The sequence below is a fragment of the Culicoides brevitarsis genome, chromosome 2, assembly GCF_036172545.1.
Source record: "Culicoides brevitarsis isolate CSIRO-B50_1 chromosome 2, AGI_CSIRO_Cbre_v1, whole genome shotgun sequence".
NCBI lineage: Eukaryota > Metazoa > Arthropoda > Insecta > Diptera > Ceratopogonidae > Culicoides > Culicoides brevitarsis.
This window is the reverse complement of record NC_087086.1, coordinates 6,363,734-6,379,961: the sequence shown is the minus strand read 5'-3', so window position 1 is coordinate 6,379,961 and position 16,228 is coordinate 6,363,734. Positions and strand designations below refer to the sequence as shown.

General features: G+C 25.7%; 2 protein-coding genes and 1 non-coding gene across 3 annotated transcripts; all 3 read right to left on the bottom strand.

Annotated features, from left to right (window-relative positions):
* Positions 1-79: 79 nt before the first annotated feature.
* LOC134831814 (chitinase-3-like protein 1) lies at positions 80-2,517 on the bottom strand. Its single transcript, XM_063845636.1, has 5 exons — positions 2,383-2,517; positions 2,178-2,321; positions 1,490-2,121; positions 1,181-1,429; positions 80-508 (listed from the first exon to the last, which is right to left on the bottom strand). Exons 1-5 carry the CDS (start codon positions 2,444-2,446, stop codon positions 224-226), a joined length of 1,374 nt encoding a protein of 457 aa, XP_063701706.1. The 5' UTR covers positions 2,447-2,517; the 3' UTR covers positions 80-223.
* A 4,171-nt stretch (positions 2,518-6,688) lies between these two features.
* LOC134831715 (chitinase-3-like protein 2) lies at positions 6,689-9,349 on the bottom strand. The gene is made up of 3 exons (XM_063845520.1): positions 9,281-9,349; positions 8,553-8,922; positions 6,689-7,672 (listed from the first exon to the last, which is right to left on the bottom strand). Exons 1-3 carry the CDS (start codon positions 9,336-9,338, stop codon positions 6,715-6,717), a joined length of 1,386 nt encoding a protein of 461 aa, XP_063701590.1. The 5' UTR covers positions 9,339-9,349; the 3' UTR covers positions 6,689-6,714.
* A 4,928-nt stretch (positions 9,350-14,277) lies between these two features.
* On the bottom strand, positions 14,278-14,351 carry Trnai-aau (transfer RNA isoleucine (anticodon AAU)). Its single transcript has one exon. It is a non-coding gene; the product is annotated as a tRNA-Ile (tRNA).
* Between the last annotated feature and the right edge of the window lie 1,877 nt (positions 14,352-16,228).

Sequence of the window (16,228 nt, the reverse complement as noted above, 5' to 3'; positions counted from 1 at the left end):
CCCAACAATCACATGCCGCTCATGCATGAATAAATAAAATTTTGGATTAGATGTTGTGAAAAATCGAAGAAATGTAGCAAAATTTATTTATCTCTTGTTTCTCTCGGTTGCTGTCAATATTTTACAATTTTATTAATGCATTTTTGGAAAATATTCCATCAATTCACGTGGAAACATTCTTGGGGGAAATCAAACAAATGATTAATTCTGCAAACAAGTTCCGTTATGGCACACAATTCCAATCACAATATTGCTGTTGATTGTTCCAGAATAAGCCGGGTTGGCAATTTTGCGTGTATGGCGCCTGTCCGGGCCATGCACAATGGTAGAATTTTGTGCAATCCGGGTGCTTGAAGTAGCCTGAAGTAGGACAAACTTGCAATGCTCCATCAGGGTTGGAAGAAGCGGTTGTTGTCGTAGTAGAAGTCGTTGTCGTGTCAACTGGATCAGGTAATTCTGGCATAACGGGATAAGAGCTATTTCCGGATAAGGTAAAAGAGCAATCGACCTATTTTTAGATAAAATAAAATAAATGAAAGTTATTTTAAAATAGTTTTAAAAAAAATTATTAACTTTTGTTTAATTAAAAGTATAAATTTAAAATAATTGTTAAATAAAAGATTTTGACTTAAAAAATCTAAAAAAAAAATTTTAAATTAAAATATTTTAAAAAAAATGAAAAAATAAAAATTTAAAAAATTATTTTTTAAAAATATTTAAGTAAGGTTTTAAAATTAATTTAAAATTTATTTAAAATTTAATTAAAATTTATTTATTAAGAAAAAAATTATTAATATTTTTTCATATTTTTAATTTAAATAAAAAAATAAATTTAAAATTTTAATTTAATTAATTAATTAAATATAAAAAATAATTTTTTAATTTAAATAAATAAATTTTAATTTAATTAATTAATTAAACAAAAAAAAATATTTTTTAATTTAAATAAATAAATTTAATTTAATTTAATTAAATATAAAAAAGTTATTTTTTAATTTAAATAATTTTTTAATAAATTTAAAATTTTAATTTAATAAATGTTATTTAATTTAATTAATTTACAAATTTTCATTTTTTTAATTTTTTTTTAATTATTATTTTTTAAGATTTAGAAGAAAAAATTTCGTTTAGAGTGAAATATGAATAAACAGATTTTTTTGAGATTTTTTCAGTAACTTACATATCTTCCAACAGCATTATTGATCGCTCGCATTAACGGGAAAGGACATGTATCACAAGCGCCTGTTTGGTCATCTTTTTCCAAAGACCAAACCATAACTCCTCCCAAATTTCTCGTATTTACCAAACTCGCTTTTTTCGTAACACTCTCGGGATTTTCATACGAAATCCATAAGCTACTGTCATACATATACGGAGTCCATTGGGGTGCTGATCCAGCAACTTTTGTCATTCCAGTTCTTGCACAAATCTAAAAATAAAATAAAATTTCAAATAATTTTTAAATAAATTTAAAAATAAATCAACTTACTTCATTATAAGAAGGCGAAACTCCCGTACTTGGCCAATTTGATGAATAAGAAGCTCCAACATTGACAGATCCCGCTCTTGCATAAGCATTTCCATACAACGGCAATCCAAGAATTAACTTTTGCGAATCCACAGAACTGAAGAGATTCAAACTATTAACCATTGAATCGCGTCCTGCGACATCATCCATTGGCGCATTGAAGTACAATCCGAAACTGACATCCCATTGAGCATTTGCATGAAAATCGTACGTCATCATTTTCACGTAATCAACAACTTGCCCGACTCCGGCAACATCCAAGCCTCCCGATCCAACAGCCCACCAATTGGAAGTTCCGACAGCAACTGTCAACAAGTATCCAGCAGGAGCTAATTTTGCTTTCACTGCTCTGAGAAGTTCGACAAAATTCTGACGATCGCTTGAAGAAGGAAATTCCCAATCGACATCGATGCCACTCAAACCGTATTGTTGACAAGTTGTTAAACAAGATTGAGCAAAAGCGTCTCTCAAAGAAGGACTTGCTGCGATTTGAACAAAGTTCTGTAAACTCCACCAATCTGCAGCGCCCCCTATCGACAAAAGCATTTTGGGAGCTTTTTGTGTTCCTCTAAAGTTGAGAAAATTTCCAAGATCTAAAAAATTATTTTGATTTTTTTTTGTTTTTTATAAAAAATGAAGAAAATCTTACTCGTCATGGCACTCGCCAAAATATTTCCATTAGCATCGACTTGAGCGAAGGCTAAATTCACCATCGTACACAAATTAGGCTTCAGGGTAGATAAAAGTTGGTATCCTGCATTGGATGAGATATCGACATAACAAACCACTTCCTCTGAAAATTAATGAAAAAAATTTATTTAATTTCATATTTTTAATAAAAAAAAAATACTTACTTCCATTAACGTTATTTGCACAAATAATGGCTAAAATAGCCAAAAAAGGTAAAAACTTATTCATTTTTTGAATTTTTCTCCAATTCACGCCGAATTCAAATCTGAACTAGAATTTTTTACAAAAAATCACAGATATTTATACCGAAAATAATGTTTTATGAATTACAAAAGTTAACAAATATCGCTTATCGTAAGTCTAATTATGCCATAAATTTTAAAAAAATATGACATGAAGTGCGATTCTTGAGAAATTTGAACCCTTTCTGACAACAATTGGTGAAATTTTGGTCTCATATCTTATCTGAAACGTTTATTTATTTGCTCAACGTTGATTTTTATTGTTTCAGAAAGCCCGAAAAATGAGTCAATCTGCGTCATTCATGAGAAATTCTTATCAGATAAAATCTTATCATTTTTCTTGAATTTTATCTAAAGCGTTTTTTAAAGTATCTTACGTTGTGAAATGCATTTTAGACTTAAAAAATAGGTCAAATGCTTCAAGTTTAAATTTTTGGCGGGAAATATTGAAAATTTGCATTGGGAAATGATCTTGAGATCATGATCAGTATTTTACGCCATTTTTTTATTTTTTGGCGGGAAAAATTGAAAATTTGTATTGGGAAATGATCTTGAGATCATGATCAGTATTTTACGCCATTTTTTATTTTTTGGCGGGAAATATTGAAAATTTGCATTGGGAAATGATCTTGAGATCATGATCAGTATTTTACGCCATTTTTTATTTTTTGGCGGGAAATATTGAAAATTTGCATTGGGAAATGATCTTGAGATCATGATCAGTATTTTACGCCATTTTTTATTTTTTGGCGGGAAATATTGAAAATTTGCATTGGGAAATGATCTTGAGATCATGATCAGTATTTTACGCCATTTTTTATTTTTTTGGCGGGAATAAATGAAAATGTGCAATGGGATTTGACCGATCAACGTGTCCCAATGCACATTTACAAATATTCGCGCCAAAAATTAAAATTTCACAAAAAACAATATATTAAATTTAAAATTACGAAACAAGTGAGAACAATTTCGTCTCAAACAACACGAACGTCGAACATGCTTTTAACACCATTCACAGCTTGTCGCATTACATTTTTTTATAGATCGTTGGCTTGCAATGTTTCGTACCTTCTTTTATTGTGAAAATGGCTTAACAGCAAATGCAATGTTACAGATTTGCCTGCATGACTGGCTAATATTTCTCTGCTTTTGTGTTTACTCATGTAACAAACAACAAATTTTCGCTTTCTCTTTTTGTGTGTCTCTCCGAGTCTGAAGAAAAGACGGAAAATGTTGGCAATATTTTTGTTTGTTTGCTAACCAAAATCTATTGTTATTGCCAATGTAAATGCGGCAGCGTGTTAAAATTTAGAGAAGCCCTTTTTCCAAGCTTTAAAATTTATCTAAAATTCGGTCCCGTTCTGCTTGCGTAACGAAATAAATGGAAATAATTCTCCATTTTCTTCGCTTAAATCCCGTTTCTTCTTCACTTTCATGCGAAAAAAAATTTTGCGAACCAATAAATATAAATAAATCGCACATATTTCAGGCACAAAAAGCTGTTCACTGAATTCCTTCACATGATGCCAGTAGCTAATAAAACATATGTGACGACAATTCGTCTCTTTGTTATTCAAAATGACGAAAGACAATGCACGAACGTTATCTCTCCATTTTCAGCCAAACTTGCTTTTTATACAAAAAAATTTTTTTACAGCAAAATTTCGTTTAAACCCGTTTTTCGTAATAAATTTCGAAGAAAAAATTACATTAACATTCGATATTAATAGCATCTCAACCCAGTCTTTAAAATTCTTTTATTGCCACAATAAACTGATAAAAAAATAAAAATCTGTAATAAAGTGCCCCGAAAAAAAAAATCGATGACTCGGAGGAAATGACAACAATAAAATATCATTTTGCGATTTTTTTGGTCTCAGAACGTTCAATTTTCTCCATGGAGATTTCGGCACCGAAAAAATATCTCTGAGCAAGTCACAAAAGGAATTAATTACATGATCCTTTTTATTTTATTTTTATTGTTTGTCACACAGCTCACATTTTTTAAAAACAGACAGGTTTTAATTTTATTGGATTAGAAAAAGGCGGTGATTGAAGAAAATTGGATTTTTGTCGATAAAAAGGGTCAGGAATAAGTGCACGTTCGAGATTGGATTTTTATGTTCAATGAGTAAATTTTTTTTTAATTAAAATTGTCGCTTTTACGAGTGATTTGTTGAGTTGTTAATGAAAATAACCAGGTGTTTCCATTTGATTTTTTTTAAGCAATGATTTTTTTTGTAGAAGCACAAAATTATGCAAATGATATTTTTTAAGATTTTTTTTTTCATTTTTAAAAATTTTATATTTTTTTTTAGAAATAATTAAATAAAATAAAATTTAAAAAATTAAAGAATTTTTACAAAATGTCAGAACAAAATGTTTTTAATTAAAAAAATATTAATTTAAAAATTTTTAATATTTAGTATTTAATCAAAAATATTAAAAAATTTATAAAAAAATAAATAAAACCTAATATTTTTTTTTTTAAGCTTTTTTTTATCTTTAAAACAAAAAATATTAAAATATTTTTTTTTTTTTTTAAATTTTTAAAAAATAAAAATTTAAAATTTTATTATTTTTTTAAAATATATATTTTTTATTTATAAAAAAAATTTGAAAATTTTACAAATTTTAAAAATAATTTTGATTTAAAAATAAAAATTAAATTTCAAAACTTTTTAAAAATTAAATTTATTAAATTTTTAAATAATAAAAAAAAAAATTAAATTAAAAAAAAAATTTTTTAAAGAAATTTTTTTTATAAATTTTTAAAAGAATTAATTTTAACAATAAATTTTAATATTTAAAGTTCAAAATGCCATGAAAAAAATTTTTTTTCCTTTAAATTGCATTTACCTCAATAAAAAAAATCGTCGATAAACAATCCAACTGTGTAATATTTAAATGCAGTGAAACGTAATTTCGTTGCAATGTTTGCATTATAAATGAGAAACATTTTTTTTTTCATAATTAATCCATTCGAGCGAATTTGTTGTGAAATTCAGGCCATGTTGCTCGTCGAGGAAAACAAAAACAACAATTATATCATCCCACGCATAAAGAAAAAGCCAATAATTAGGGTGAAATTGGGGCAATTATCCGTGGATGCTAATGCAAAACAGTTAATAAAAGCGGTTTTATCTTAATATCCCTCGAGTACACATTTCACTTGTTTCGTCTCTTATCTTGCGTGCGCGCGTGTCTGACATGAGTAAGTGTTTGTCTATGACGAAGGGAATCAATATTGGGGCAGATAAGAAAAAAAAGGTTCGTCGAAAAAAAAAATAAACAATGTTGAGTGTCTGTCGCTCCCCTCTTTCTGTCTGTTTTCTCTCTTTTGTTGTTAAGGATTATAATTATGATTATTTGAGATTTTTCTCTGCTTCGTTTTTCTGTTAGGGACAGACACAGATAAATGTGCGGTTTTAACATATTGTTTCAAGTATTTTGTTAATTACAACCTTTTTTAGGAAATGAGACCCGAAATATGGCATAAAATTGTTTTTTTCTCAAGATTTTTTTTAATGTTTTTCAATTTTCTTCGAGATTTCGAACAAAAAAAAATTAAAAATAAATAAATTTAAATAAGAAATTTAAAAATATTAAAATAAATTTTTAAAAATGAATAAAAAAAAATAAATAAAATTTTTTTGACGTATTGAAAAAAATATTTTGCTCGAAAAAAATTAAAATTATAAAAAATCAGCCTAAAATTTAAATTTAATTTAATTTGAAAATATTTTAATTAAGGTGTTAAATTGAAAAAAAAAATAAATTAATAAAAAATTTAAATTTTATTTAAAAAAAAATAATTTTGAAAAAAAAATTTTTTAAAAAAATTTAAAAAAAAAAATTTAATAAAAAATAAAAATTAAATAAAAAAAGTTTTTAAGTTCAATAAAAAATTTAAAAAAAATTAATTTTTTTAATAAAAAATTAAAAAAAAATAATTTTAATAAAAAATTAAAAAAAAAATAATTTTAATAAAAAATAAAAAAAAATAATTTTAATAAAAAATTAAAAAAAAAATAATTTAAAAAAATAATTTAATTTTTATTTATTTTTATTTTTTGTAAAATAACATAAAATTCAAACATTTAAGTCAAGAAAATAAGTAAAAAAAATTGTTTATTTAAAATATTTTAATTTTTATGAAATCTGACTTACCCTGAATTTTTTTCATAATAATAAAAGACAAATTTTAATCGAACGAAATATCGTCAAAGGAACAAAACTTTATTGGCCAAAACTTTAATTGTTGCAAACCCATCCACAAGTTCCTGAAACTTTGTCGAATTGAAGACTTCCGCATGACATTTCATAAGGAGCACTTCCGACAGCTCCGCAACTGTAGAATTTGCTGCAATCCGGATGAGGCAAAGTACCTGTCGAAGGACATTTTGTGATGATCGTAGTTGAACCTCCGCCATTGTTGTTGTTGTTGTTGTTGTTATTTCCTCCGTTATTGCCTCCATCTGCTTTTTTCGTCGTCGCTTTTTGCGTGGTTGTTGGAATAACGACGACATTTCCGCCATTGCCGCCCGATGAACTTCCATCGCAAGCCTTTGCCCGCCCAATAGCGGAGTTCAAAGCTTTCAACAAAGGCCATTTGCACGACGAACAAACTCCGGAATAATCATCTTGATGCAAAGCCCATGTCATGACACCTCCGAGCCCATATTTGTTGGCAAGATCTCCCTTGTCCTTGATACTTTGCTCGTCTTCGTAGGCAATCCATTCCGTTCCCTTGTACATGTACGGGCACATTGTGAGCGAATCGCGCTTTTTAGTGTACGACGGATCGGCAATTTTCTTGCAATAATCGTGGTACGACGGCGTATTTGCAGCCATGATTTGAGTGCCGCCAGCGCCCCATTTATCGCCGGGTTTGTTTTGACTCGGGCTTGACAAGGTATACGTACGACCGTAGAATGGCGTGCCAACGTTCAATTTGCTCGCAGGAGCTCCGCCTTCGATGAACAATTTGATGCCGTTTTCGACGCTGTCGCCGTATCCGTTGACGCGGATGGGAGCATTGAAGAAAATTCCCGAGTTGTAATCCCATGAAGCATCAGCGTGATAATCGTATGACATCAAGTTGATGAAATCGCAAGATTTTCCAAGGGCAGCGATATCGTAGACTTTTTCATCGCGTACTCGCCAATTTCCGGGCATGACAGCTGTCGTGAGGAGATATTTAGATCCGAATCTGAAATAATAATTTAAGTTTATTTTAGTTTAAATTTTAGAAAAAAATTAAATAAAAAAAAATTAAAAAATTTGAAAATTTTTGAAACTTTTTGAAATTAATGAAAAAAAATTAAATTAATAAAAATCTAATATTTAAGAAAATTTTCAAATTTTGGTACATTTTTAACGAAATTTCTTCAAAAAAAAAAGTTTCATTAATAAACAAATTTAATTTAAATTAAAATTAGATCAAAAGTCAAAATTTTCATTTTTTTATTTTTAGTGAAAATGATTAATTTCAAATTCATGTATAAAAAATATTCATTTTCGAAAATTTATAAGAATTAATGATAATTTTTAAAATTGAATATTTTTCTTTAAAAAATTGAAAAAGTGAAAATTTCATAGCTTTAAAATAATTTTAACAAATATTTTTTTAAAATTTTCTCAATTAAAAAATTTAAAATAAATAAAAATTTAAAATTTAAACTAAAAAAAAATTCTTTTAAAAATTATTAAAAAAAAAATAAATTTAAATAAAAATAATAAAATTTCATTAAAATAAAAAAAAAATTATAAATTATTAAAATTTAAAATAAAAAAACTTCTTCAAAAATTATAAAAATTTAAAAAAAATTGCCCAAAGTAAAATTTTAAATTATGAAAAAAAAATTTAATTAATTAAAATTAAATTAATTTAAAAAAAAAATTTAACTAATTAATAAAATTAAAAAAAAATTTTAAAAAATTAAAAAAAAAAATTAAAAAATTATAAAAAATTCAAATTTAAAATAAAAAATTTAAAATTAAATTTAATTAATTTAAAAATATCTCATAAAAAATTATTTAGGAAAAAATTAAAAGAATTTTTGAATTTTATATCGTCAAAAAACTCTTACTTGTCACGAATAGCTTGATGCAATTCAGCGAATGTAGTTCTCTCATAACTTTCCGGGAATTCCCAATCCATGTCGATACCATCCAAGCCGTGTTGCTTCACGACATTCAAGCAATTTTTCGCGAAATTTTCACGACTTGCGGGCGTCGCAGCAACTGCTCTAAAGTTCGCAACTCCAGCTGTCGCTCCGCCAAGAGCAAGAAGCAACTTTGACGTCGGAGTCTGCAATCTTTTGAAGCTCGACAAATCCGGAACACGAATACTGCCATCAGCATTGACGTCTCCGAAAGAGATCATGAACATTGTGCAAAGTTTGGTATCAACGTAGCTCGTAATGTCAACCCATGTTGGAATGTAACAAACGACTTCCTCTGCAAAAATTTAAAAAAAAAATATTAGAAAATTATTTAAAAATTAAAAAAATAATTTTTACTCGATTTAACAGCTTTAACTGACAAAATTGTCAAAAAAATACAAAACGCGGAAATAAATTTCATTTTTTTATTCGCGACTGTTCCGAACAAATCACAAACAAAAAATGAAATTTACCCGCAAAATTTTCTAATAAATATACCAAAAAAGCTGCCAGAAATTAAATTAATGTTACATTAGAACGAACGATAATGAGACGATAAACATAATTAATGACTTAGGCAATTATGTCACGATAAAAATCCCCATTAAAATTGAATAATAATTTAAAACAACAAAAAACTTTTTATCACTTACTCGCTTCAACGTTGGCACCCAAAACAGCCAAGAAGGCCAAAGCACAAAAGAACTTCATTCTGACGACTTTCAAAATGAAACTGATAAACATCCGATATTTGGAGCGACTTTTTATACCACAAATCGCTATTTGCTCTTGTTTTGTTTTTCTCGATTTACGTCGCGGACCAGATATTGCACATATTGACTTAAACTTTTGATTGACACATTTTAGCAAAAATATTGAAATAATGCGTCATTAGAAAAAAAAATCGCCACGTAAAAGAAAATTCAGCAAAAATTTAAGGAATTTAAAAAAAAAAACATAAAACGAGAAAAATACTTGAAGTTTTTGTGTTAATGCATTTTGTTAACATTTTAAGCATTTGACATGACTTTCAATGAGATCCATTCAAAAAAAAAAAAAGAAGAGCAATAAAAGTTCAAGCAACTTATTTGCGAAAAGTATCGTTGAAAAACTTTTCATTGCTAAAAAAAATGTTTTAAAGTACTTATTTTTTATTTTTTTTACCTTAAAAAAATTTGAGGAAAAAAAAGTTGCCTTTCTCACTGGAAAGTTATTCATTTGAGGTATTTGATCAGAAAAAAATATTGACAGCATCTGGCAAAATTTTTCTCAAGGTTTTTTAATGTTTACTTATCTACGATTGTTTTGACGCAAAACGAGAAGATTTTTTTTTTCTTTAAGATTTTTACTTAAAAATTGCAAAATTTTTCATTGCACAATTCTACTAAGACTTTTTTCGTTGAACTTTAATTACAGACTGCTTTAAAAAATTTTTTTTGCTGTTTACTAATTTTTTGTTGTTTATTTATTATTTTTTAAAAAAAACCTCGAAAAACATTTTTTTGCATTTGCGTCGCTTAACTTGATCAAAGCGCGCTTTGCCAGTCCATTCATCCGCCGAATGAATTTTAATTCAAATTTTAATCGAAAAAGTTATGAATTTCTCGCAGATTTGCATTACATCGTCGTCGTCGTCATTCGCAAAGAAACGCACTAAATTTCTCTTTTGATGGCGAATGAGAAAAAAAACTGAAGTGAAAAAGATTTAAATTGAATTTCGTTGATGTTATTTCCATGTCAAAGAGCAATCTCATAAATAAAAAAAAAACGCACACAAAAAAAAATCTCATAAAAAAATGTAAAGTAGAGTCAAAACAAGCCAAGCTTTACTCTACTTACATCCCCTTAAAAAGAAAGTGATAAAGTAAATAATATCTTTCCCGGATTTTTTTATTGTTTGTTTGTTACAAGATGAGAAGCGCAAAGAAAAAATCGCTTATCATGATCAGAATGATTCAAATACGCTTCTTTTTGTCATTCAAATGCGATTATTGTTTGCTAACAACGAAAATAATATTTGAATAGAGAATTATTTCTAGAGTTGTCAAGAGCATTGAACACTTGTCGTTCGCGTCAAGACATCGCATTGAGACGTTCTTGAGGAGCAGATGTAAATCTGAGCAAATAACAAACGACTAACGAAATTTTTTTGTGTTGATACAAATGTGTAATCAAAGAAAAAAAAGTTTCTTTTGTTGTGTGAATTAAATCGCTTTTTTGAAAAAAAATTGGGCTTTCTATCGAATTTTAATTTTAATTAATTTTAATTTTAATTATTTAATTTTAATTATTTGAATTTTAATTATTTTATGTTAATTATTTTATTTTAATTATTTAATTTTAATTATTTAATTTTAATTATTTAATTTTTTTTAATTATTTAATTTTAATTTTATTTAATTTAATTTTAATTATTTAATTTTAATTTTTAATTTTAATTATTTAATTTTAATTATTTAATTTTAATTTTTATTTTAATTTTTAATTTTAATTATTTAATTTAAATTATTTAATTAAATAATTTTAATTATTTAATTTTAATTAATTTTAATTTTAATTATTTAATTTTAATTATGTATTTAATTTTAATTATTTAATTTTAATTATTTAATTTTAATTATTTAATTTTAATTAATTAATTTTAATTATTTAATTTTAATTTAATTTTTTTAATTTTAATTATTTAATTTTAATTATTTAATTTTAATTATTTAATTTTAATTAATTTTAATTAGAAAATTTTAATTAATTTTGAATTATTTATTTAATTATTTAATTTTAATTATTTAATTTTAATTATTTAATTTTAATTATTTAATTTTAATTATTTAAATTTAATTAATTTATTTTTTATTATTAAATTTAATTAATTTAATTTTAATTTTTTTTATTAATTATTTAATTTAATTATTAATTTTAATTTTAATTTTAATTTTAATTAATTATTTAATTTTTAATTTTATTTTTAATTTTTTAATTTTTAATTTTATTTTTAATTTTAATTATTTAATTTAAATGATTTAATTTAAATGATTTAATTTTAATTATTTAATTTTAATTTTTTAAAAAAATCATAAAATACGTTCAAATAATTTTTTAACCACAAAAAGGTTCAATAATTCTCAACTTCTTCAAAAAATACTCCTGAAGCATTTTTTTAAGAGCTCACCTTGAAATCTAAATTCTGCTCATGTCCTTCGATAATTCAATTCCAGAAAATAGAAAAAAATAAAAACCTTGCCTTTAGCTCCTGAAATAATCCACAAAAAAATATTTCCTTCAAACGTCCGATTTTATCGTTGGAGGCAAATCGAAAGATAATTAACTTTTTCCCCTCTCCATTGAAATAAAATTCGCAGATTATCTCGCCTTATGTTTATTTATTTTCCATCGATGATGTTAGTGTCAAATTTGTGGTCGTTTACAGCATTTAGAGATGTGTCGTCGGGCGATATTTTATGGTTATCGTTTAGAGATAATGAGAAAAGTTTTTTTTTATTTTGACACACCTCTGGCGATGCTTTAGATTTTAGGCTGTTTTCGGTATTAGTTGATATTTTGGTCGAAGTCGACAAAAGATGTGCCTGAAATTGTTATTGATAAAAGTTATTATTTATTACCTCGTGGTTTATGAACTGTATTAGTGGCGATAATCAACGTTAATCGACGAAAAGTTCTCTTTTGCCAAATTAATGACTTTTCCTCTTCTTCTTTTCGCAGATCCTGTCAGAATCGAGCAACTGGATGTTGATTGAATTGATACGGGAAACGATTATCACTCGTAAGCGTTCCTCGTTTTGAGACCATAGATCATCGCACGAGCCATATCGATTGATTGAAATATTATTTTTCCTGTTTTGCCGTGTTGTTGTTGTTGTTTGTTGCCGTTTTTAATGAAAACATGTTTCGAGCGCGCTGTCAGATCAATTTATTGATATCCATACACTGCCGGGAATCCTACAAAGAGAGAAATTTCTATGAAAAATTGGTTTTTGAAGAGAACTGGACTGGATAGCAAATGGATCGAATGCACAAAACAATACAACAGACACAAAAAATGCCTCAAAACGGGTTCTAAGTGAAATATTATAGGTGAATGGATGATGATTGGAATGGTTTGCTTTTCAATTTGTTTCGTAACGAGGAAAGGTCAGAAGGCGAAAACGAAGAAGACGAAGATAAATAATTGCTTTTGTATTGCAGGCAGATTAGAAACGGATGTTTATGCGATTGATGAAGCGCCATTGTGACGAAACACAAAAGGAAATTTAATCAGATTATTGTCACTTCATTCATTTATTTTTTTCCCATTTTTTTTTTCGTCGACAAATTTCTGAACAGTACACCTCATTAAAGATAATGTCCTATGAAAGCTCTTAACGATGGAAAATTATCTGGTGTTTTTAATCAAAACAATAATAATCCGAGAGGAGAACAACGAAAAATGTTTCGGTTTTTCGACAGACACAGAAAAATTGGTACAAAGAAGAATAAAAATAAAATAAAATTATCTAAATATTTTGGTTGTTAGCAAGCCACGTCGTCGATGGAAGAACAGCAGATTACAACCTAATTACGAGAGCAAGACAACAAACAAGGCATACCACAATGGAAAAAAGCAGAGGAAAAATTAATGAAGGTTGTTTCTGTTTCACATAACGATTTTAATGATGGGTTTTGTTTCATTTTGATTGTTTTTATAGCATTTTTTATGAATTTAGAAAAAATGAAAATTTTCCGTTTCTATAGAGAAAAGTTGTCTGTCAGTTTGAAATTCGATTTTTGTTTTAAATTTTTTGACGATATTCTTTAAATAAATTTTAAATTTAAATTTATTGAATTAATTAATAAATAATTTAAAAATTATTTTAAAAAAATAATAAAATTTTAAAATTGATTAAATTTAAAAATTTGACCTCATTTTAAATCAAAATTTTAAAATTTTCTTTAAAAAAAAAAATAAATAAAAAATATTTATAAAAAAAAATTAATTTAATTAATTGACTTAATTTTAATTAAAAATATTTTCCAAAATTTTTACTCATTCGATTTAAAAGGTTAAGCAAAATAATTATTTTTTTTAATTTAAAAAAAAAATATTTCTCTCAAAATTAAATCGAAAATTAAAAAAAAATTAACTCTTGATTTATTTCAACTTATTCTTAAGTAAAATAAAGCCAAAATAATTATTTAAAAATAATTTTCGATCTTAAAAGGCTTTTGACTTAAGCTAGAGTTTCAGAATAAATTGAAATAAATTAAATTATTTTTTTTTAAATTTTAAATTAATAATTAAATTATTTTAATTAATTTTAATTTTTTTAAATGTTTCATAGAATGAATAATTTTTATTAATTAAGAAAAAATCTAAACGAAATAATTTTTTTTTTTAATTAATTAATTATTTTAAAAATAAATAAAATAAAATTAATTATTTTGCTTAAGTCAAACATAAGTTAAATGAGTTCAAATTTTAGAAAATATATATTTTTTTAAATTTTGTTAATTAATTAAATAATTCAATTAAATAATTTTTTTTGTATTTTAATTTTTTTAAAACTTTTTGGTTAGATAAGATGTTTGAAAAAAAATGATTTCAAAAAATTTACTTACCAATTTTATTTTTTTTTTTCAGAAAAAAATTAATTTTTGGCCCATGCAGGGGTCGAACCTGCGACTTTCGCGTTATTAGCACGACACTCTAACCAACTGAGTTAATGGGCCTCTTGACATTCTCTTATCAGTGCCAACCCTTGAATTGACGTCTTTTGAAGCATTTTGCAAACACAAATATTGTTATCAACTTTTTTCCATGTCAGTATGCAACTTTTTCTCAAAAAAGACAAATCCCCGTGGCACACAGAAAATCCTCATTTCATTCGTCATGCTCACATCAAGTCGCACGACAAACTGCCATGACAAAGTGATTCCATACTGTTGATTACATAGACAATCCCCCTTTTGCAAATTACACCTTTGAAACGAGATTTGCAACATTTTTCGCTGCATTCCAACATCCTGTGTGCATCGCTGATGAGCTTAATTTTGTTGAATATATGTTTTTTGTCCGCCTTTCTGTGTAAGTAATCTCTGGCAGAGTGCGGCCTAATTCCACTAAATTAAATTATGCTCTTTTGCAGCGAAAAACAGCGAGTGTACGGCATAAATTTGCAACTTTTCATTCATCACACACACACACACGAGAGACGCGCCCGAAATGAAATAATAATTAGAAAATCTGAATAATTGAATGCTAATCCGGTTTTGAGCTGCAATTATGAAAATTATGACGATGATTATGATTAATTAATTTATGTGCCGCACAAAAGTACGCGAATTCGTAAACATCGTCGATTCCATGGAGAAAATCCACGCAATTGCCTAACAAACTGGAATAACACAATAGAACTAATAATTGAGTGCCGATTATGCCGAAAAATCGCTGAGGCGAAAAATTTTAAATGTGTTCGATTGGTAATGCATGAAAATGGTCCCGAAGCATTTTCCGAGCCCAAAATTGGTCAAAGTTCGAACGAAATAACGACAGTTAATTATACAAACTTGTCAAAACTAATTTCAATTTGCATTTTGTTGCCTTTGTCATTTTCCATTTGAAAAATATCCGACAAAACTTTTTTTTTCAATCCGTATGTCAATGAATTATTTTTTTATTTTCATTCCATTTTGAAATTTTTCGGATTTTTTGAGGTCTGTCTGTCAATAATTTATTTAAAATTCAGTCCAATAATTTTATTTTTTTATGAAATATTTCTTAAAGAATTTTTCGTAAGAACAAAAAAAAATTGTAATAAAAATAATAATTTATATAAATGGTAAATTATGGGAAAAGTTGGACAGATGTTTATTTTATACAGGCAAGTCTGCATAACAAACCACCCGCCGCTATTCACCGACGAATACGAGGAAAAATGCCGGTTATTTTAACTTTTTTTTCTGTTTTGTTCAATGTTTTTTAGTTTGTTATCCAACTATAGTATTTATCGAAGCATAGTTGGGATGCAGAGAAAAATTGGTACAAAAGTTGCCTTTTTTTCATTCGTATCAAAAGTTTCTTTTGGAAAAATCATTTTGTGAATTTAGTTTGTTTCAGCAAAATAAAAAATAAATAAAAGCACGTTTTTGAAAAAATATTTAAAATTTTAATTAATTTAAATTAAAAAATATAAAAAAAATAATTTAATTAAAAAAATTAAAAATAAATGAAAAAAATTATTTTTTAATTAATTATTTTTTTTTGTTTTTTAAAAATCATATTAAAAAAAAATAAACTGAAAAAAATTTCAAAGAAATTTTTCCTGAATTTAAAAATTATGTAAAAGTAAATTTTAAAAAAAAATCAAAATTCAAAAAATTAATTAATGATAAAAATGATTAACTTTTTTTAATAAATTTTAAAATTCAATTATTAAATTTAAATTTATTAAAATACTATAGCTTATTATAGAAAAATTAAATAATATTTTTTTATTTTTTAAATTAAAAAAAATATATATTTAGGTATTTTCAAAATTAAATTTTCAATTTTAAAGTTTCGTAAATTTTAATTAAAACAAATTTAATTTAAAATAATATTATTTAAC